Consider the following 23991-nt stretch of genomic DNA (forward strand, 5'->3'; position numbering starts at 1 on the left):
TTGTTCCCAGTGGAAAATATTTAATGACAACATCTAACATAGAACTACACACTGACTGTACAAATGTGTGAGAAAACAAACAGCAAGATATGAATATGCGTCTTACGGCAGTGGTCCTTTGTTGATATAAAAAAGAAGTTCTTATCAAAAAATTAAAATCATTACCATGCATTTTAAAAACACATTACGGCACCAACAAAGAAAAATGGTTCAATAAACAATATTGACAAAGTACATTCTGATTCAAAGTTTAAAGAAAGGAAGAAATGGAAATTCATCATACACACAGTCTGCTCTAATGAATGTTCTTTGTATGCCACATTTTGGACATGTTCAAACGCTGTTTTCATCAAGACTTTATATTGTATCATACTTAACTGAGATGAAAGTGGTGACAATGACTTTTATTCAATAACCTACTGTTTTATATAAGGCAGTAGCTAGTTCCAGTTCAAATACATGGAGTTGGATTTTGTTCAAAAACAAATGTTGCCTCTTTTTCCATCTTTAAAACACAAGAGCGGTTTGATTCCAGTGTGGTTGTGCAACACCTTCAAGTTTCTTGACAACATTCTCATCTGCCCTGTACAATGTACAATTAATCCAATCCAAGGCACATGGAAAAAGTCATTCATGAGTGTCATCACTGTTTTCGGAGGTTACGTCAACATGAGGACAGTGTACACACAGACTGCCAAAACCCAAACAGAATAAAAGTTTGTGTACTGCCCATGTATCAACTCCATCCCCTTCATGTGCTGCTGGCCATGGCTTTAGTTCTGCCAGAGTTTGGTTTGGTCCTCTTCAGCGAATGCTCATGTAGCTTCCATCCAGGTGAAATCTGCAAAGGAAGCGACCCAAGAAAATATCAAATCAACTGTAGTTGAACAGTTTTAGAACAAGGAACACACTACACAAACATGCAGGAACAATGAGTGGGAATGGAAGTGTAATAAACCAAAAAGTCCACATCACTTTGTGAAGGCATACAAAGATATTTCTGCTTCATGGCGTAAATGGAAACGTCTTAGGTTGGCAATGTCATTGAGCCAGTCCACCACTTAAGTCCAAACTAAAATAACTCTATTTACACATAGTTTCCCATATTTGTCATTTTTCACATCCACCTGATTCATTGTACCTGGAAGATTAACATCTGGCTGATGCCCTGACTTTTCCTGATATGCCACTGTTTAGGAACACTGACATAAATGAAATCGTCAGTTTTTAGTCAAATGTCAAATGTCAAATGTCATGACAGCTAAAATATGGATAAGCATACATTTTGAGTATTCACTCTCCCCTCAGGTTATTTATTTTTCAAACTATGGTGATTCCCTGACTTTTTACCAGGTTACAACTTGGGGTAAAACACAAGTTGATTCCTCCGGTAGTTCGGTTTATTGCCCAATTCCTACAAAATGAACTAAATTCCTGTCAGCCTCAAATGTACTTAATGTTTAGTTAGTGTTAATCAGCCATTTTTAGCGTAATAACAAGCAAAACCGTGATGGTGAAAAATGGTAAACTGTATATCTAAACTGCGTCAGCGTGTTAACATTGCTATTGTGAGCATCTTAGCATTTTGACACCAGCATTTAGCTCAAATCTCTGCCTTATGGAATTACACATCCATTGACTGATTGTGCTGTCAAAGTGTTTACACAGTTTATAACAGTCTTTATAATAATGATAAACATCTCGCAGACATGCCCCTGCCTTGTCAGGTGTCAGGTAGACAAGGTAATGAGTGACATTTTTGTGCCCGAGGGGGAGAAAAAAAAACGACAAACCACAAATGAAAGTGTTGATGATTTGATTAAATCGGCTACATTGGAGCGACACACGAATGGAAATGTAGAGTCAAAATGGAGATGACTTGCAACACGACACAAAGATGTCTGCTGTGGTCTCACCCTTAAGTGCTAGAATGGTTGTCTGATGGTTCATCTGTACTAGTGGCTTCAGAGCCAACCACCTCAACTGACTCAGATTTTTTAGGCAATTTGTCAGACACTTTGTTGTCTGGAGAACATCTGCACACATAAGCATTACAAAAGTCAAGGCAGGAAGAAGAAAAGGCAGGAAGAAAAAGAGATAAAGATTTCAAGATATCAACCACCATTTTTTAAAAACAACTCTCATATTTAAAACTAAAGAACAACCACCATTGGTCTTTGATCTACTCCAGTCCTGGTGCATCCAGAGCTCAGTATGGAGATTCATTGAAATGAAGGCCTCACCTGTGTGTAGGACTGCGGTTGTACGGAGCTCCAGGGTGTGGGTAATGAGGTGTGTCGGGTGAATCGTATTCTGTCAGGCCAACTGCCAACTGGTTGCGCCAGTTACCTGAGCTTTCCACCGAAGACACTGCAGCAGACAAAAGCAATCGAGTCAGATTCAATTGGAGCGGTGCTCAGAAATAACAGTTTTGTTAAAACACTCATAAATCCAGCTTTATCGCAACATGTCAAAACATACGACTATACCCTTTGGATTGTATGGCAACGTACTGTTAGTGCCACTTCACAATGAATCTTCACACAAAAATACAGACTGCTTAATTTCTCTAGACATATTTCTTAAAATTAAACTATACCCTTTAATACATTCCCAATGCAATACAAGAACCAGTTTGTGACTCCTGTTTATCACCATTACATTAAACTAAAAGGACTTCCTTTCCTTAAATTGTCTTCTCAGTCCCTTGTACAATCACTACTGATCGGCACAAATGACTTCAGTCACTGCTGAATTCAAGAAACGTGAACCACAAATTTGAACGGTTCGTATCACTTTCAATTCAACCATTAAACTCACGCATCTCCGTTTGAAGTTGACAAACTTTGAGAAGGGAAAATGCAACTTCTCACAGACTTGGAAAATTGGTTCAGGATCATTTTAAATGAACAGCAGACATCATTTTCAGAACCAGATGTTTTAGCAAGTCTTTGCAGATGTTGAAACTACTTTTAGAAGCAGTGATAACAGCTGTTAGAGGCCTTTCTTTCTTTTTTTTTTCATAGAACAAGAATGCTTTACTTGCTGATATTAATACATTAAAGGCAAAGACTGGAGCAGTTTTCTCACAGAGTAATTTTCTTGGCAGTCTGCAAAAGTTTTGACACAGCATGTGAAGCTCTCCACTGACACCCGCATCAATCAAATTGTGTTGAGGGGATAAGCAGCCCTTTATTGATTTTCTAATTTAATATTAATGCATATACTTTATTACTCCCTGAGGGGACATTCTGGTTTACACTTTGTTATTGAGAGACACACTATTCACACACATAGGCCTGAAATACACACATGCACAAACAGGACTTGTGGACATGTATTAATGGAGGGAGAGTCAGAGCGGGGCTGCTACAAAGGGAGCGCAACAGAGCTTTTGGGGATTGTTTTTTTGGCCCTGCTCATGGGCACCTCGGCAGTACTGGAGAAGTGACCTGGCACCTCTACAGCAACCAGACCAACTTCCATACTCTTGGTCCGTACCGGGATTTGAACCGCTTACCCTTCGGTTTCCAACCAAAGTCCCTACAGTCTGAGCTACTGCCGCCCAAAGGAGGAGTTCCAGTTTGATATATTTTATGTGTTAAACAACTTACAGTATAAATATATGTAAATATACCCATCTACCGCGATTGATTATAAGATATTATCTTCAGAGATTTTCTCTCCGATGCATATATGTTTAATTTCACTGTTGTCCGTTGTCTTCTTACCTGAAGAAAAGGAGGTCGTCCTGCTGGAGTGGCTGAAAGCAGCCGGCATGGTCTGATAGCCCAGGCTGAGTTGAGAGCCGTTGTCAAAGTCATATCCAGCCAGCATCCCCCTCCCTCCCTCCCTGGGGCTCTTATTTCTGTGATACCAGCCCTTCAAGTGCTCTGCCACCAGGGCCTTCTGCATGTTTTTGGCCAGCAGCTCATTCCTGGGCCCCTCTCTGTTTCGCGGCGGCCTCACTGTTGCGTAGGGATTCTGGGAAAGACCATCTGCCCGGTCACTGCTGTAATGCCTGAATCTGTCATGTCCGTGGTACCCGTTAACCTGGTAGGAAGGGTTGACGTTGTAGTGGCCTTCTACGTCATTCTCATACACGTAGGCACCGTTAGCGTAAGGCTCCATGTCCGGGCAGGGGTATCCGGAGACGTAGTAGGCACTGGGTGTATAGTGTGCTGGGGTCTCACATGAGAAATTACAACCAGAATGGTGTTGGACCAAGTTGGGCATACTCCCAGTATTTCCATAGACCTCCACCTTCCTGTGTAGACGATGCATGGTGGAGTTCCGGGAGTCCAGAGTACTGTAGTGGGAGTTGGCCGCCCCGCAGTAGTCCAGACTGGACTGGCTGGTGTAGGAGGAGCAGTCCTCTAACACCTCTGTGCTGTTGCTGCGATGGGCTGGAGATAAGATAAAGATGGGCTTCTCTGGGTCTGTGTCTTTTCTAATGTGGGGCTGAGACTCCAGACTTCCACTGCGATGCCTGAAGCAGTGAGGGGAGCCCTCCGACCTGTGAACAACAGCAACTTTTATACTATCTCCAAAGAAACAAATGCAGTCCTTCGATTATATTTCTGGATTTATTAGTAGGTTATTTGTATTAGAATCAGTAAAAGGTTAGTGGGTTGGAGAGGAGCAGGGATTTCGCTAAAGAAAAGAAAAGGGTTGACAACACAGGAATCACACCTGAGCTGGCTGCTGCTGTAGGCATTGCGGGTCATAACCGGGGTGGGCGGCATGCTGCGCGGATCTCGAGGAGGTCTGGGGAGTGTTTTATAGGGACTACTGTGGGTGGAGGAAATCTCTCTTGGATTCTGGTAGCAGTGGGAAGCCTCCTGGCTTTCAAAAGCTAGTCTAAAAGGGTGTGGTATTAGGAGAGGATCACAAAAAAACAGAAAAGAAAAGAAAAGAAAAAGGTTGGGATGTGAGGAAAGGAATGAGGCTGCAAACGTGACACAGCAATTATTATGGCCTCTGCTAAAACATGATATCATTGCTTCATTCCAAGAACAGTTTGGCTTTTTAATGAAATCAAAAGTTGTGAAACGAGTTGCACAACAAGAGACTTTGTGGTTACGTTAAGACAGGGAGCGGTAAATCTGCTTTCCAACCTGCTGTGGTTCTTGTTATGGTGATTTTCCCTTGGACATCCCGGCCTCTCCACGTCATATTCTGTCCCCAGCGTCCGCATCGGGCTGAGCTGAGGGGAACCTTGGACCGACCGGGACCGAGGCCTCTGACTCGCAGTGTCTGAGTCATCTGAACACAAAGGTAACAATACTGACACTGGCTCTTTAAAAAAGTAGTTGAAAGTGCGGCTCATATGGTTTTAATGCACCAGAATGTGTTTTTTAAGACTCACCATCATCCAGTGGGAGACTAGACAGAGAGCTGCAGTCTGAACGGATGAGCTCATCTAGGTTAAAAGAAAATAAAACCATGTTTTTTTTCTGAAAGAGAATTTTGTCAAATGATTGTCCAGTAACTCAGATTCACCTGCACCATACCTGCAATAATGACTGACGCCCGCTGAGTTGGCTTTTTGCCCTTCTTGATTCTGTACTGGTTCATCTCATCCTCTATCAGCTGGAGTTTGTGCATGGCATCCAGACAGTTTCTCCTCCTCTTCTTCTTCACCGTTTTGCACAGCTCTGGCTCATTCGCCAGCTTCTTGGCCGCCTCCACAATCTTTTGCTGCAGGGCGAACCTGCTCTCCAGGTTCCTCAGGAAGGGATCCTGCACCAAACACAAGCAGCACATCGACAGAGGAAACAATAAGTGACAAGACTTCAGCTGCAAGGAGCTTCATCAAATCAAAACTAGTATCTCAAATTGTTTTCCTCATCCATTCAGAAATGGTGATGAAAATAAGGATTTCAAGTTGAGTTAAAATCATGAAGAATAATACTTTTGAATGATCTGCAAACGTATTCATTCCATGTCCTGTGTTTTAGCGGAGATAGCTGCCAGTTCTCTATCGTGTTATTGTCAACAACCTTGAAAAAGCCAAACCGATACTTTTAGACTTCCCTGCAGTGTGAAACTCAGCCTCAAAACCAGTCGGTTTCCTCCGAGGCTGTAAATCTTTGTGTCATAAATATAATGTTTCCCAGGTGGGAGAAGGCTAGTGCATTTGTTGGTGACAATTTTCAGCTGTGGCCATGGTGCGCCAGCAAAGAATTTTGGCAGCAGCAAAGCGTTACATGTGGGGTGGTTTCGAAATGAATTACAATGCAACTGCTAATTGTAGTGAATGAACATCACTGAGTGCAATGGTGTGGCTCATTTTTGCAGTTGTAAAAGCTTTTAGAAAACATCAGAGCACCGTTGCAAGATAATCAGATGCATGTTGCAAACAAGAAGGCCTGTTAATAGGACCAGTTCATTGTTGGCGAGATTAAAATACTCTATCAACTAATCTATTCTTAAACTTCAAAAAAATCAAAAATGTGACTTTTAACTGTCCAAACACAAGACACTTCTCCGTGTTGAATACAAACCTCGTTGTAGGGGAAAAGTTCATCCAGCTTGAAAGCGGTGCCAACTCGTCGCCTGACCTGTGGCGGTCTCTCACCTGATGAGAGGGGATACTCTTTTGGCAGCTTGCCAATAAGCTCCTGAGAATACAAAACAACAGGGCCCCTAAACACATTGTCGAACTGCACAGAAGAAAAACAATAATCTACCTGCTGCCCGGCAACGCGGTGAAATAACGGGAGTTCAGCACGCCGCATATGGCCGTTTTTTAAGAAAAGGCATGCAACATAGACTTCTAGTGCAAGAAGAAGTAGAACATAATGGATTTCTTACCGCCTCTCTAAGGCAAATTTTCTTCAGCTCTTTTGTTTTCTTTGCCAAGATATCTTGGATCTCTTGCTCTTTTTTCCTCAGCTCAAAAAGTTTCTCTTTCTTCTGCTCCTCACTCATTTCAGAGTCTGCAGAGCCTGCACAAACAAAATCCAGACTATTGTTTCCACACGAGCACAGAATACTCATATATCTAAAAGTTACATCTTGATGTCATGATGTGATATTGTCGTGAGACAAAAGTTCAACATGTCACCTTGACTTTTTAATCACAAACAGGTCATTGTTTATCCCACATAGCTTAGTAAGTGGAACCAAGAAACATGTACTGAACAGTTATCTTCTTAAAGTGAATATTTATAACTAACCTGTAGACACCAGGCTCCCATTGCTGGCTGTTATTAAGTTATTCTTCAGCCCTGCATCTCCCAGTCGGTTTATTTTTGCTCCTCCATGCTCTGTGAGATCCATGGCTATTTCCTCCAAACTTCTCGATGTTCCTATCTTAACCTAAGAGGGAAAACGTACAAAAGTATAAGATACTAAACGGAGAACTCTGGGTTAAAAATATTGCAGGAGAGTCGGATAGTGGAACTTACTTTGCTTTGCTTTCTGTCCAAGTAGAACTGGTGCTGGCTGATCGCCATGACCCAAATGGTTTTGATCAGAGAATGGCTGGCATACCACGTGTGTATGAGTAGGCCCGTCTGTCCGAATGTGCGCTTGGTTACTGCTCGCCTGTTGCAGGAAACGCAGCAGAAAACAAAGCAGAAGTTGAGATAGAGATAACCTTCACAGTGAACGGCAGTTTTCTGAACGCTTTCTTGAGATGAAAGCGTAGGAGAGAAACATACCAGAGAATTAAAAGGCTTAGCGAGAGTAAGCGCGATGAGGTAAAAACAGTGAGCTTTTACCATTTTACAAAGATGAAACTCTCCTGCTGCTCACCTGTGTGGATCATTCACTTCCACAGCAAATTTCTTCTCACGGAAGTACAAGTTTTCCAGCTGCTTCCACTGGTAAAGCTGTGGATAAAAACAAGAGATAACAATAGTAATTGGACATTAGACAACTTTCTCTGCAAATGGACAATAAAGTGTTATCTTATCTTATCTTATTAAGTTCTATCACTCATAACGTCATAAAAGCAAAGAGTTTAAGGCCGGGAAAAATAATTAATTTGTCTACGTCACCACGGCCATAAACTGTTAAGAACATTTAAACTGCAGGTGTTTTGGCTTGTCTCTTTCAACCACTGTCATTAAAAAAAAAAAAGCCAGACTGAAATGTGAACTATCATTACAGTGTAAAGCCCCCAAGCATGCCAAGTCTGCAATAATGCAGGTGTTAAAAAAAAAAAAAATGAAGGAACGCCACGAGGGGACATTACACCAAGACTCATCGCTGCCTACAACACTCTCCATGGCTCATCACGTCTCTCCACATATCAGGTCCAGGTGCTCGCTGACAGCAGGAATATATGAACAATCTATTTGGGTCAGTGACTCACTGTGTGTCTGGGACACTATCGCGATGAGACACGGACTCACACAGACACAGAAAACGGCATCGCATGTGGTTCCTCTTGGGAGTATTTTCTATCACAAAGCTGCTACTCGGATAACATTTTGTAACAAAAACCCATCGAGTTGTTCTTCATTAAAAATCAGATGGTAAAGAATGATTAACATGCCAATGAGTTAGTTATCATAAGAACCAAAGCTTTGTAAACTTACAGATTTTCTTACATTTGACCAGACAAAGACATGTAGCATCCAGTCTTACCAGTATGATGGATCGTCTCGATTCAGGTTTCCTAAGTTTAATTCCTTCCTGGCTCTGCTGTCAACACAAACACGCACTCGGTTCCTTCTCCTGTCAGCTCTTGACTTGTCTCCTCAGGTATTCTGAGAACACGCATGATAATGCCCCAAATCCAGCCCCTCTGCCTTTGACATCAGCAGCTCCCTCCTTCTTCTCCTCTCCTCTCCAAAACACACACAACCAGCTGCTTTTCTTGCACAACTTTGGAAGTGCAGAGGACAAAGATGGATTGCACCATGTCGAGAGATTACCAGACTTGAACAGGATGACTGTGCCAGTAATTAAATGTGCATTGTTCTGAACTTTCCCTCCTCTTCAGTATCAGCAGTGCACTGCAGCGTTTGCACCCAACTGTAGAGGCAGACACTGGATGACATAGCTGACAGATCACTCATATGGGTGTTTCTCCTATCAACTCACGAGCCAAAACAACAGCAATGGAACAAGAAGAGCAGGTTCAAAGTGTACAGTATGTTTCATTCTCAAGGACACAACTCAATAGTCTCATTAAGAAAAACTCTGAGAGCTTTCTTCTGCTCTGCTGCAGAGCTGATTTCGCTCAAACTCGTCAAGTCTGGCCTCGTCTGCAGCAGCTGAAGCCCGGCCTTTGTTGAGGTGAAATGGATGATACATGACTACGAGCTGGTGAATCACCGTGCTACGTGTGCAGCAGCAGTAATCCATACCAAGAGCTTGTGCTATAATATCCACAGTCTGATTAGAGAGGCTATTTTAGAGAGTGAGTAGTAGGAAGTCTTTACCTTTCTGGGTTTTAATTTGTCCTGCAGGTCATACTGGCCGATGCCCTTATAGCTGAGCCCAAGCCACCACGGGATCCCTTGCTTGTCCTGTGGAGCAAGAAAAAAATGGTTGACTCACTTTCATGTACAACAGCTGTCATTTCCAATAAATCACAGCAGAAGACCCACCTTGACTTCATAATAATGCACGCCATACGTGGGCAAGGATTCCACCAACGTCAAATACCTAGAACAAAAACAGTTTTTATTAAAACCACCGGCTGCTACCACAGCTGCATGTGGTTTGGCCTTGGAAACATGAAAAAAGATAACTGGGAATTTGATCAGTGTGATTCACTGGAACTGCAACTGAAGACGGGATATTGATTTCTATCAGATGATGAGAAAAGGCGTGCCAGAGAGAGAGAGAGAGAGAGAAGGGAGGGCTAATAGAGGTGAGAGGAAGATTAATGGATCTAAAGCGTTATATCATTCATTGGCTGATTACTAATGTTAAACCAATTACAGCAAATAGGCCTCCACATTTTTCTTTTCATACTTACTGCACAATGGCCTGTCCTCGGGAGACTCCTTTCAGCTGTTTGTAATATTCAATAACTCGATCCTCACTGCAATGTCACCAACAGAAGACACTTTTTTTAACACTTTAAACAGAATTAGAAAAAAAAATTTCTGTGTGTTGGCGTGTCAGTTTATGTAGTCCTACCAAATAAGTAAATGTAGAACAAGTTTATATAAATTATAACCAAATATATCCATAAAAGTACTGTTGGTTAAAAAGGGAAAACGTAGCTATCGTCCTACTTTTGACATCCAATCAATGTGATACAAAAACCTAAAGTTTAAAGCCAAACAGTCTGGGATTATAACCAGCTTTATATCAGCTGTTTGAATGATATTTAAATTTAAAAAATCTAATCATACTTTTTGTGTTTGAGCAGCTCTCTGTGTTTAAAACGTTGTAGCATGTAAAAGAAATAGCTCTGTAATCTTACCAGTAAGCAAGAGACGGGTGCTCCTTTAGCACTTTGGTGGGAAGAGTCGGTAGTTTCTTCAGATCAGCTCGGGTGCTTTCATCACTGGCACAGAGCAGACAAATCGTGTGAGTTTTAGGTGTGAAGCGGTGACATTTAATGAAATTGCTTATTACTGAGCTCCTTCTTTGTGTAAACCGTCACATCTCCCGCTGGCAGGACCAGGTCTGGATTAAAGATGCTCTGACAATATGAATCCGAGTAGTCTCCCTAATTTTCCCACCCAAACCCAAGACTCAACAAAACAAAAATGTATTTCCGTTAATATAAAAGCATGTCAATAGTCAGCTGCACTGTTTTGGGGATTTTTCATAATTTCCCAAGTTCGTACAAATGTTGGACTTTAGCCTTACCTTGTTGTACACTCACTCAAGTAGATAGGCCTACAATTTTGAGGTAGCTCTACTCTCGGCTAGCAAAAAAATGTTGTTTTTTAAATTTAGAAATTTTTACATCTGTGCATTTGGATGGAAGAAGATTGTTTTATTTATGTAACATTTTAAAATATCAGTTAAAGAAATAGTAATGAACAACTGTCTAACAGTATATTAGTAGAAGTGAGTAGTACGATGAGATGTAGCTTCTGTAGCTGCAACATTTACCCTTAGTGCTCCTGACACATCTAAACGTCTAACCCAAAGATAGCCAGAAATCTAATTCTAAAAACATCTTATTCCAACATTAACTCCTCCTTAACCATCTTCCTTTATAAATCCAGATAGAAACCTGCACCAAGACCTGCAGCATTCCCCCTGATCACCATACATATATTATAAAAAGGCCGCTTTGTTCAACACACTTGCTATAACTCTCTGCGATGCATAGATGCCTGCGCTCTGCAACACTCTATCGTCTCTATGAGATTCATTAGCTGCCTGGTGCAAGCTCCTCTGCACTCTGTGGTAAGCCTCACATAACACTGCTATGGATTTTTGTTGTCTGCACTCCGGAGAAACAAGTGACCTATTGAATGTCTTCGCTAAAAGCTCACTATTAACTTGTCCTGCTGCTGTTAAATACTTCTTACCCAGCTGATAATTTGCACTCACCTTGTGTAGTCTCCCTTTGCCTCCTAGAGAATAAAAAAATACATCTTATCAGATTACATGCTGTAAATATTTAAAGGGCAGCAATTAATGCATGTAAATGAGACTATTAAAAGCACTAACCTGTAAGGCATTCGCAGCCAATTTGAAGACGTTCTCGCTTTCCACTTCTATAACCTCCTGAGACACACGAGACCAACAAGGATGAAAAAGAAATCAGGATGCAGAAAATGTGTGGAGAAGGCGTTCAGGATCCAAACATAGAATCTTCTCCCGTGTTGCCCTTCAATAACCTCTGCTTATTCTCAAAATGAACCCATGTTGTTTTTGTTTTTTTCCCGACACTCTTCGACTTGTCTACTTTGCATTCCAGCCAACAGAGTGACAAAACCGTGCCCTGCAGCCACTGTCTACCGATCGGAGGGTCTAGAGACAGTGAATCATCAGCAAGCTGCTCAGAAGAAAACACAACTACAGCTCGAGAAAATGATATACTGCTTCAAACCTTGGGAATGCAGGAGAAGAACACTTACATTATAGACAGCAGATTTGGCATTTAGGAAGAATAACTCCACCGTTATGATGTCCTTCAGCTGTGTTATGTTTTCTACATAAAACCTGGAGGATGAAAGCAGATGCACAAAACAATTTACGGGTTAAAGTACTTATTGGGAATCTTTATTTTGCTCTTTTCTCAGGGTTTTAGAAGCAATGTGTGTTTGAGATTGACAAGTTTATAATGTAAAAGCCTGAGAGAAAAAAAAACACCTCACAAAGAACTGTCATATGTTGAAAACAAACTAATTGCTACCCTCTGACATTTTTTTTTTTTGACAGCCAGCTGCTATACTCCATGTCAACAACGTAGCACTCCCTGCTGGACAAGCCTGTGATTTGCATGGGAAAAAATATGAATTATTACCTGACCAGGAAGTTCAGAGCAACGGTCCCGGACTTCTTGGAAAAGTCGTGTTCGAGAACCCTGCGGTCCATCTGCAACCATTTACGTTGACCACTGCGAAAGCAAGCAGACTGAAGCTTCACAATGCTGTTTTTTTGTTAATTCACATACACACACACACACACACACACACAAAGACACACATGTTTAAACATCTGTAAATATTTAAATCACTCAAAGGTAATAAACTTAACGATTTACATACTTGTCGTCGAAAAATGCGAGACCGAAGAATTCCTTCTCTTTGAGGTTGAAGTGAGAGGAAACCAAGTCGAGGAGTTCATACGACAGCAGCTTGGGCTGTGGAAGACGATTTACATTCAGTTCCATCACTACTTTAATTCAAAACCAAATTGAAACGATTCAAACAATTCACTTGTGTAATGTGTAACAAGTATTTCTGGAAGTCACTTTTTTTTTTGCTCTCCAAAGAGAGTAAGACTGACAGGTCAACAAAAAAGAGCAGAGAGAAACACTGGAGTGAGGATTTAGTAATGGGCTCCAGGGTACAGATACTCAGGAACTAAATCCAGGTCATGTAACCATGGGTCATCTTTCTTCTCAATAAATTATCATGGTCCCAAGACTCTGTACAGTCCATCCGGCCTCACCAAGAAGAGACGAGCTTTAACCCTAACAGGCTTCTCACCTCTCATCTCGTCTCTCCACAGACTCTTCTCTCTTCTTTTACTCTTCTGTGTTCTTTTTGCTTTTTCATATGTAACGTTGGAAACAGGAATAGTTCTGCGAGTACCCATGATGGGCAGTAAAAGGTAGAATAGAGGGGGGTGACTCTCGGGGGCCGGAGCTAAGTCTTGAGCCTTCCTGAGGTGATGTGGGCCCAACTTGACGAAACACCAGTAGAGTAGAGGATGCCGACTTTTATACACAGTTATGTGTTGGCTCTCGCTGTCCATCAATTTTCATGGTAGAGTTGTGGGGTTCATTGATCACCATGTGGTAGGGTAGATACTGTTGGCACTGTCACTACCTGGAGCTCGCATGTAAGAAGCCTGGGTCTGTTCAAGATTTATTTACGTGATTTCCCATTCTTTGAAGGCAGGGTAGGTAATCCTGGAAAGCTAGGGAATTTAGAAAGTAACATCCACTAAGCCTAAGGGCTCCATCCAAACCCAGCCCCTCCCCTCAGGGCTCCTTCAAAGGCCATGCCCCCCCCTCAAACACATGCAGGAGCTCCGCTGGATGACTCCTGCCCTCACTTGTCGCCATCGCTGATAGCTTTATGATTGCTGAGTCTGGTTTGATCTCGCTCTTCATCTAAACTCTTTTTCATCGCATGCCTTCTCTGCTTCCATCTTTCTTTGTCTTGCCCTGTTCAGCGGGACGAGCGATTACAAGGAACTGTGGCCTAAGTCATTTGAGCTGAGCTTTCTCTGCCATCCTCTGGTAGATCAAAGTAATGTGAATGCTGAACTGTTCTTTATGCGTTACATTAACGCCCACTGGACTTTAGAAATGTATCTTTCATACATGCACTCTGTGAGTAGTTACACACACTAAGATTTGTTCTCATAGTCCACTGCACAGCTCCTACATTTTGTGTTTTTTTATTTTGTATATTTTACATTTTTAAATTCTATTTTATATATTGTAATAGCTTCTTATACTGTATTATTTAAGCTAGTTCTGCTTTATTTCCCTGTTAATTGTTTAGCACCAATACACTGAGCCAAATTCCTTGTATGTGTAAATGTACTTGGCAATAAACCCAGATTCTGATTCTGATTCTGATGTGGAATACCTCCAGCGGCAGTGAAGCACTTTGAGTGCTGGTGCACAGCAAGGGTAGAGTACGTACAGGGAGCCTGCGGGGCATTTGATTGGTAATTACCATCCAGACCTCACAGCAGTGATAGGTACAGGATTACAGCAGCTAGAGATGACGGCTCTGTCTCAGTCCTCTTTCAGTGCACAAGTTATCGATTGCTGTCAGGGTTTAAAGACCATTTAATGTAGAATATGTAACAAATAGTGTAATCTGGGTAAAATGACCAACCCTACATTTAACTGTCAATCAGTGATTTCTTGTCTGCACAAAAGCATTTGGTAAATCAGGACAGTTAAGAACAAAAAATCCTGCATGGAGTGGAGGTCAAGGCTGACAGATGGGTCATTTAAATCGTGGATTTTCATCAAGGTTGAGCATCAAAGTTGAATTATGAAAACTGACTGAAGATAGTTCATGTACCTTCTTTTATATCGTTTTCCTGAATCACTGTCTTTAAACCGAGACCCCAAGATTTTTTCTTGGCTTATAAACGAAAAGTTTTGGTCCCTTATCCTAACCAAACAATAGTTTCTCAATGTGGACGGCCGCACCTTCAGACAAACAGATAGTGATCAGTCAGGCGCTGTGGGTTCATCATCACCAGAAACATGCTTTGCGTTACACAAAGACATTTCATCCAAGTCTGTAATAAAATCTATTGATTATTATGGCCAATTGAAGTGAAGAGTATTCATACCTGAACCAGCAGCTCCAGCTTCCTGTCATCCAGCAGCTGCACTTGGCACAGTCTGCCCTCAGTCATCTGCAGGGAGAACAAGGCAGGAGTTTCAAGGCTGTGGCAAAGATAGCAAGCTATTCATCATCACAAGGCACAATGATGTATCGTTTCATTGGAAATACTTTCACAATTCTGGCAGGACAATTAAACATCTATGAATTTAAAATGAAGACAGTGGAGACAAAGCTGTGTTTAAATCATGTTTTACTATGTGTGGCCAAACTCCACAAAGGCCTTACAAGTAAACACAGGGGGGAGGAGGAAAAAAAAACAACTCACGCTGTGATTTACAATAAAACCATTGTCTCAAGGATTTGTTGCCATAGCAACCAGAAGAAGGATTTGAAGTCCCGTTTTGAACCTTTCAATTATCTTTCAGCCTTTTCAGAACACGAGTAAAGAAATATCCAGTCGTGAAATGTGAAACAGGGCAGGGACTCTACTTGAGTGCGATTAAGACTTTCTTTTCTTTTATCAAAATATAAAGTTGGTGTCAATAAATACTAGCTGCGAACGTAAAATGCATTTCAGATATAAAAGCGAGCGTATAATGAGAACAAAATGATATTAAATGTTGTAATGTGGCAACCCATTTTCCATTTCCTGCATGAGTAATTGCTTAAAACACTTTAAGGAAATGTGCCACAAAAACACCCTCGTAAAAGTGCTGTAATGTTACTTCTTGCACCTCCTCTAATTTCTTATAAAACTTTTCACCCTGGTTAATTAAACAGCTAGCATCAAGTTCCAGCCAACATGCAACCACAGACTCGTATCAGATTCTGATTCAACTCTGCACCCTTTTAAATCCAGCCCTCTGGTTCTTAGTCCCACATCTTAAAAAAAGAAAGTCATGTTTGCTTGATCAAGATCATTTGCCCCTCAAACAATGCTCCTGATCACTAAATCAGGCTGACCTACAAAGAGACACAGAACGCGCTGAACACTTGATAAATCAAATAGCCAGTAAAAATGACAGATTGGGGTTGAAAAAAAACCTAAAAAAAAAAAAAAAATCACATTTCAGACGAGTCTCTTTGTCTGACAGAATGAGGCTGAACTTCTAACACTGTGCGTGAACAAAGCTTACGCTTGAAGTACCTGGTAAACCTCTCCGGAGAGAGCGCAGGTGTAGATGCATCCCTTGACCGGACCCCATCCTTTCATAATAAGAGTCTCCTCTTGGATGCAGACCATTCAAACTGTTAGCTCCTCCAGAGCAGCATGCAACAGACTATTGAATCGAACCGGAAACGTGTTCCATCCACGTGACTGACCGATGCCTTAACTGTGCGGTGATGGCTTACAGTGTGCAGCTAGTTTATGAGAAATCAACAGTTGACTGAGCGAGAGATCAGGCTGGATCAGACTCCTGACCACACTTCAAGTATTACTGCCTCTTAATACAAACAATGGAGGGTCAAACAGAACGCACAAGTGGTCGATCAAGGTGGTTAAGCATGTTGATTAAGTCTGCTAATAATGTTGAATTGCCTTTCTGTGGATGAATGAGTTTAAATGTCAATAACACGTTGCTCTGTCTTCCTTTTCCTTTACATTTTAACTGTTTTATTCTATTTGATAAATGGATGCAGTGGAGATTCCCCAGCTGAGAGACTAACACAGCTCACATGTAAAGGCATTACCTCACACGCTCTTCTTTTCTCACGTTGCACTAATAAATGATTAAACAAATGGCCCCGCTTCCTGAATGGGGTGACGCACACAGCTTCTGCTGTAAATTACACCATCTGTACCGTTCAGACGAGCACTTTGTCAATTACAGCCTCTGAATAATGCGTCTTTCAGACATAAATCCTCTCTCATGATCCAAATTAAAAGTGCACATTCAATAAAGTCAATTCGATCTCAATGTGGCTGCTTGTGACAACCAGCAGGAGTATCATTCCATTGATCTGAGCTCGAGATAGTTATGACTGCATCATGCTGAGGTCATACAATTTGTCTCGGTGACTACAGTATAGCATGACATTTCTCCTGGTTGGCATGTACAGTAAAAGCATCGGCCACTAGATGGTGCATTTCTTTTTCATCTGTGTGCAGAAGTAGTTCATGTGGAGAAAATGGCCTCTTGAGGAATTTTTTTCCGAGGCAGTTATTAGCTCACAGTTGCAATTCAGCCGGGATCGCTCGTCTTAATGCAATATAGATGAAGTGAGCGAGAGGAGGAGGAGCCCAGGTTTTTTAGGAATCCAAACCATAAATCATCTGAGAGCTGTAATCACTACGAGAGCTGCTATTTATATCTGACGGAGCAACCCAGCAACCCTGAAGAACCCGGCAGTATCTGTGTCACAACACACAGAAGAGACTCCTCAAGCACAACTGACAACAAGTTGAACATTTTAGATCACATGCCAATACATTCTAGCTGTTTCTAAGAATTTATATAATAATGATTTTTAGTTTTAGTTGATTTTTGTTTAGTTTCTCAACAGATGGAGTACTACAAGTTTTTTTTTATTTGAAATGTTCTGTGTCTTTAAATTGAAAGCCTCTATTATCACTGTATGAAAAAATACCACATTAAGAGAACCACTCCTGGTTGGTACATAAAAATTAAAGGATCCTCAAGATCGTTGTCGTTTTATCGGCCAGGCCTACACTCTGGCATACGGTATTAATTGTGCTTTTAACAGGATCTAGAGATGTAAACACACAGACAAAGCTCCCACATGTAGAAGGAATGAATACATGAAGGAATAAATAGCAAGGAAATGTCAAGTTCCAGATCAGAATGCTGTCGCACAATAAAAAGCTGAGGTTTCATTAAAGTAAAGTCGTTCACTATCACCATGGGAGTCATTGTACAGCAAAAGAAATCCCTTTCATGAACCAACCTAATTGGCAATAAACCCAGACTTTGGTTCTCATTTTGATTCTAGAAACTGCAGTGATGAACAATTATTTTCAAGAAAATTTGAGTTGAAAATCCTCATCTTATGATCTGCTGGAATCCAACTCTAAACCTTATCGTCACTGGCTAACAGTCCAAACCTCTTCAGATATTTGAGTTTACACTCCCATAAGACAAAGAAGAGCAGCCTATCCTCATTTTGTAGAATCTGAAACCAGCTAATATTTGGCTTTTTTGCTTGGAAAGTGACTTATATCATTGTCAAAATAGTTGAAGATTAATTTTCTGTCAGTTGATCAATGGCTCAATCATTGAAGCACCTTAGGATAACCTTGACATATCTAATATCTGATTAGGTCTGTTACAGCCATTTTATAATTTTTTGTGTCGAGCTAGATTTTAGGTTTAGATTTGATGGGGTTCAAATGTTGCTGGTAGTCCCTCCTCTCGAAATGTCACTGGAACATGACTTACAAACTGCATGTCGCTGATCTCTCCCAGAGACGCTGTAAGACTCCCACTCTCCATTTTCTTTCACATGTGTCCATGAAAAACAAATCCGAGCTGGTCCAACAGGTAACTCTTCTGCCGATTAATAAAAACTCTTCCATGAACCAGCAGTGAGGTATACTTGCTTGGCAGCATGACATTGATGCAACACAAAAGATACACATTCCACATTGCTTCCTGATGTCTATCAACAGGGCCAACGTCAGCTGATACTGATGTTTAACCCATCAGTTCATCCCTGAGTAACTGGTTTCCAAAGTTAAAATAAAACCTTGAAAAAGAGTGAAATAGCTGGATTTGCACATTGCTACTAGAAACCTAATATTAGAAATCTATGTCTCATGATGTACCTGTATTGTTCACAGTGCAGCAGACAGCTCTGTCTAGTCAGCCAAACACAACCTGTATAAAGGCCCAACCTGAGTCTCTGTGGGCTTAAAACAAGTGTGGAACCGTTATGCAAAGAAAGACAGAGGGAAGAGATAAAAGAACAATCAGTCTTAGTGTTAGTCTCTCTAGAGACTGGACAGGCGCTGGCTGAGTATTGAGCTGCAGGGTTTAGGTTTGTCTCTATAGTTTGAAGCCTGAGGTTAGCATATAGACAGCTTCAGCTTGTTATAGTGTGCTACTGTGAAACATCCCAGTGGAGACTCTGGAAGGCTGCAGATGTTGCCTCTGTAACAGAAACAAAGAACAACTGTGTAGAGAATGTAAGTATTTCATGATGAGCTGATGTACTTGTTTTACTGTGACAAATAACTCCATGCCTTGCTTCCAATTTGTATGATACACTACCAGAATAAATTCGGTGTCTCCTGAGTAAACTGGCTGTCAGAGTTAAATACGTCACGCTGGTTAAATGTCATGTCCAGACTGACGCCCGTCTTATCTCGGTTTCCCGTTTTCATGCATTATTGATGAAGGCTGGTTATCACATAAGACTCTGTCTGATCTCTGTGCTTACTCTTGAAGTCACCTGCTACAGCCAAATAACACCAAAAATGATCATTGTTTTCACATACTCTGTTCTAGGTTCAAATGTGTATAAATCAATAACAACAAGGTTCAGTCAAAAATATTGACTATTGACTGGATCTGCCACTAAAGTCCTTCATAAAACTTCATAAAAATTGAATTTTTATTCATTAAATTCTCTGTAGCTGATGTACCAGGCCTCTGACCCCTGACCCCGACTGGTAATGACACAATGGCCTGCAATATAAATGGTGACTTCACTCTGATTCAAAAGGTTATTTTTGATGGTTTATTTTTTTCTGGATGGGGGATTGGTTTTAAATGAAGTCGATAATGGCTAAGCCCTTCAGAATAAGACCAACTACATGCGTTGGCACGATACAAAATGATGAATTAAACACTCCAGGTAAAATTACTCCAGACAGTCTGAGTAAACAGAAAGAAGCCCTGGTTTTAGTGGCTGCAGGCTACAGCACAGGACTATCTCAAACATCATCCGATCTATCTCATCATGACTCATTTTGTCAGCGGTCAAAAGGTATCTGTCTACATCATCTCCCAAAGAGAACCAGTCTGGCTCTTCGTGATATCCGGGAAATTCATGAACACAATGAAGCTCAGGATATTACAGAAAAATTAGACGCTAAAAGAAATATTAATGCTGGTCGTCTGAAACAGTGTCTCTTTGATTTAACAAGAGCAGACTGCATCACAGAGGAGTGATTCATGTGAATGATGTCATCATGCAGTACAAGTTCCTATTCCTATTCCCAGCCCGAAAAGGACGTCTGGACATTGGGATATATTTTCTTGTGGCTGTCCTTCAAATACAAATAGAACCATGTGACATTTTTACTAGCGGTCATTGCGATAGGAGTGGCTGAATCTGCTTCCATCAGTCCCTGTGGGATTGTAATGCAAGCAATAGTTTTGTTGAATACCCACACATTTTTATGTCTTTTCTCCAGAGCTCCAGTGTTTGAACGCACACACTTTCAGCTGCTGTCGTAAGAACTGACCTTGAGTGATTGTTAGACTTTTAAAAAGAAGAAAAGCTAACAACCCAAACAAAGGGATCTGCAATTTCATTTAACCTGTTCGGGTCAAATATTCATTTCAATCCTTCTTCATTGATGTGGCTTCCCAACAAATCATACGCAAATAAATTGAATGTGGTAATACCAATAGTTCAAATAGTAAAAAAAAGGGGGTTATCTGATTTTGAAAAAAATATATATAGAGAGTGCACAGGCTACCTGAAGGATCCATGTGGGCACAGCAATATTTTGAGCTAATCGCTAAATCCAGAGTGCTAACATGCTCACATTGACAGTAGTATCAGGGAACATTTTTACCATGTTAGCGATCTTGGTTAAGCCTATGTGCATGCCTAAATATGTGAATCAGCTAAAAACAAAGCAGAGCAGAGGCTCTTGAGAATCCATTAAAGTAATTCAAACAAATGTTTGGGACAAATGTCAATACAAGTAGATGATGTCTCTAGAGTAAATGTCCAAGGGTCACCAAAGTCATTAACTTATCCTCAGAGGGACCAAAATATCTGTATGGTTTCATCCGATAGTTGTCAAGTTGTTGAGAAGAGAGGCGGTCAGGTGAACAATGCATTATTTGGATACAGCCTCTATGGGAACCCACCTTAAAAGCCCCCCTGCCATTCTCCAACTCGCCACTAGATGCCACTGGACTCCCCACCCACCTGCTCACCTGTCTCCAATTCACTTTTTAGTCTCACTCCATATAAACTGGACTATTGCCATTGTTTGTTTGCCAGATAAACTTATTTTTCATTTGTCTCCTTACCAGTTTGTTTACCTGCGTTTCCTTGCCTAATCTATACTTAAATAAGCAAATTCACAATAATTGAAGCACTCTCTAATCCTCTGCACTCGGCTCCTATACCTTCCTGCCTGCACAACCAATCGTGGCCTTCACATAGCTTATTATCTGGGGATGGGATCATTAAACAAAAACACACCCTTTGTGTGATATGTCATGGGCACATATACACATAATAATTACTAATGCACATTGTGTAATTTTTCTAGCTGAAAGTAGAGAGGAAACAATGACATGCCATGACTAAATATCACATTGTGATAATCTGGAAAGCATTATGTTGATATCTGTTGAGACATCTTGAACTTCAAATACACTCAAACTTCTTTGGGGTGAAGTCTCAAGATGGCCTTCCCCCAAATCAAGTGCTGGATGGACAAAGTTGGATCAACGGTATGGCTTTCAAAAAGAAAATGATTGAAAATTTAGGTGCCTATTTTTCTGTTTTAACCTCTTGGTCTAGGTTAAATGTGTCCACTAAATCCAGGAATTAAAGCATAAAACTGATTCAACACACACACACACACAAACACACACACACACACACCGACAGACTTCTCTAAAAGCAGTAAGCTCTTGTTCTGAAAGCTTTGCCACCAGTTGCCCTCATTCTCTGCATGTGCTTCCAGCTGTCCCCACTGGCACTCCTGATATCAAACTGCAGAGTTTTGTTGGAGAGAACTGCAGTGACTTTCTGCAGAGCTCAGGGACGAAGCACTGAGGCACGGACGTGAAGGGGTGGAGAAAAATGGAACATGACCAAATTGCTTGATGTGGACCAACGACCAGAGTGTCTGCAGCGAGTGGAAACCCTCACTGCAACACTTACAGGGATGCAATCATATTAGATTTACTGTCTTTACCTTAATCCAGCGTGGATCAGCTGACATGTTGGGGCTGGAATATATTAGGTTTTGGTTTTTTTCTGGACAGTTGCATATGAATATGTGGGTCTAACCCCCAAATCCTCACGTGCCAACCTGTTTCACTTCAGTGCAGCTGCTTCAGCTTTCACTTTATTATATCAGCCTTAATCCCACTGTGGAGAGTGTATGACTATAAGATTACTCGTCCAAAAATAGATCCTCTCTCTCTGTCTTTAGCACATTTCTCAGAAAGTCTCAGAAGCTTTGATTCCTAAATGGAAGGTCTCCAACCGAGCGCTGAGACATTTCTCAGCCGCATCAAGCAGAGAGAGAAACATCTCCGCCTTGTTAGGCTCTCTCACTGACAAGTGAGAATGGACATGGAGAAATATATTGAATTCTGTGTCGAGTTTTCACTCTAATGAATCGGGGGATAAAAACCAAACCCGGGCGCTCTGTAAAAGAGTTTGAAAAGCCTTCATAAAGCTGACATGTGTGATTAATGACACAGGACATCCTCCTTTCCAACACAGAGGGAAGAGCGACAAAGTTTCACGCTGCACACGTGTGTCATACAGACGCAGGCATCACAACAACAATTCCTGTTTACAATATCATGAGGCTTTAAATACACCCAAGGCCTGTCTCTTCCTTTTAACGCTGAGATAAAGCCAGCAGGTTGTTACCAGCGGTCTAAAAGCAGGGAAGGTGCCAGAACGATTAGCTTAAAAGAAGAAAATCAGGAGGTGGCAAGGTGGGTATAGGCCTACCTGCACCAAAGATACAACTATGTCCTCATACTACATTTATAAAAATGCTTTCAATCAACAACACATGCACAAATCACAAACAAAATGCACACACACCCTCCCCTTCCAGAAAAAACATTAAAATGAGCCCACTTGGTAATTTTATTTGGACAGACAGGATTGACAGAGCTGCAAAAGGGTGAAGATGATGATTCATCCAGCATTTTTAAGATTCAGCCTATCAAGTCACACTGGCTAAATCAGCCTTGCTTCTTCAGATCACATCTAATCAGTGGCATGCATATCTTCTAAACTACTTTAAAATACATAAATAACACGTATTAAAATAGCCTCTCTTATTTTGGCACAGTTGCCCACAATGAGACTAGCCCACCTCAGGGCCAGTTTCCACAGTGCAGGGAGAACAATGAATGAGCTACTGTGGGGCTACACTGTATACTGAACATGGGTGGTTTCCACCTGAGCCCCATGACTACACTAATGTGTCAAATACATCCACTCTGCTCCCTTTTTTTTCCCAGTGAGGAAACACGCTGCACACACGCACAGACAAACCCATGCTGCTGTAATTTCATTGATGCTCTCTCTCCTTGGATCACACGCGACCATGGCTCGGTCTACTTTGTCTACACACAGCTACCATGAACCGGCTTCCATCAGCTCCATCGTATCATACACAGCCTTACCTTTGCACTCCTGATATATCCCGCGTTAGTTCTTTTTTTTATTTATTTTTTTTATGAATAAGGCAATTTCGTCCCCTGCATATCGATCCTGCCCGTTCAGCTTTCTCCCCGGCTGCTTTCACCAGGGAGGAGAGCCGCCGTGCAGCCGCTGTCCGCGTTCATCCTCCGGTACAACTGGAGCGCACACACCCGCCTCGTATCGAGCCACACTCACCACGCCTTCACCCGCCGGCTATTATGTGAACAAGCCCCGCATCCCCTCCCTCCTCTCTCCTCCTCCTCCCTCCTCTGCTGCCTCCTCTCTCTCTCTCCCTCTCTCTCATCCAGCAGCTGCCGGCCGGCCTGCTTCACACCGAGTCTCCACAATAATGAGGTGTGATAGCCTGGAGGCCGTGTGCTGCATCTCTCGCTGTCCTCAGCATTCAAAATTGCGAATTTATCTTTATATCATATTATATGATTTGCATCATACATAGCCTACT

The 23991-nt window shown here is 41.5% G+C and overlaps 1 protein-coding gene across 3 annotated transcripts; it reads right to left on the reverse strand.

Annotated features, from left to right (window-relative positions):
- frmd4bb (FERM domain containing 4Bb) lies at window positions 1-23730 on the reverse strand. Of its 3 annotated transcripts, XM_061057432.1 has the most exons (24): window positions 23510-23728; window positions 14926-14991; window positions 12645-12739; window positions 12401-12493; window positions 12012-12096; window positions 11602-11658; window positions 11482-11504; window positions 10394-10477; window positions 9941-10006; window positions 9567-9624; window positions 9399-9485; window positions 7762-7838; window positions 7413-7551; window positions 7182-7323; window positions 6817-6950; window positions 6507-6623; window positions 5514-5742; window positions 5369-5422; window positions 5118-5265; window positions 4693-4860; window positions 3732-4516; window positions 2244-2370; window positions 1917-2036; window positions 1-841 (listed from the first exon to the last, which is right to left on the reverse strand). In XM_061057432.1, exons 2-23 carry the CDS (start codon window positions 14989-14991, stop codon window positions 1919-1921), a joined length of 2952 nt encoding a protein of 983 aa, XP_060913415.1. In that variant the 5' UTR covers window positions 23510-23728; the 3' UTR covers window positions 1-841; window positions 1917-1918. The 3 variants fall into 3 exon arrangements, with proteins under 3 accessions (XP_060913415.1, XP_060913417.1, XP_060913416.1); XM_061057434.1 differs by lacking the exon at window positions 4693-4860 and having other exon boundaries at window positions 23510-23730; XM_061057433.1 differs by lacking the exon at window positions 1917-2036.
- Between the last annotated feature and the right edge of the window lie 261 nt (window positions 23731-23991).

Source organism: Labrus mixtus, chromosome 15 (genome assembly GCF_963584025.1).
Source record: "Labrus mixtus chromosome 15, fLabMix1.1, whole genome shotgun sequence".
Lineage (NCBI taxonomy): Eukaryota > Metazoa > Chordata > Actinopteri > Labriformes > Labridae > Labrus > Labrus mixtus.

Coding starts and splice junctions, on each gene's coding strand:
- frmd4bb (XM_061057432.1), bottom strand. CDS start 14,991: ATGACTGAGGGCAGACTGTGCCAAGTGCAGCTGCTGGATGACAGGAAG. Junction 6,951..7,181: donor TGGGAGCCTGGTGTCTACAG/GTTAGTTATAAA, acceptor TTGTTTGTGCAG/GCTCTGCAGACTCTGAAATG. Junction 5,423..5,513: donor GGCGTCAGTCATTATTGCAG/GTATGGTGCAGG, acceptor CTTTTAACCTAG/ATGAGCTCATCCGTTCAGAC.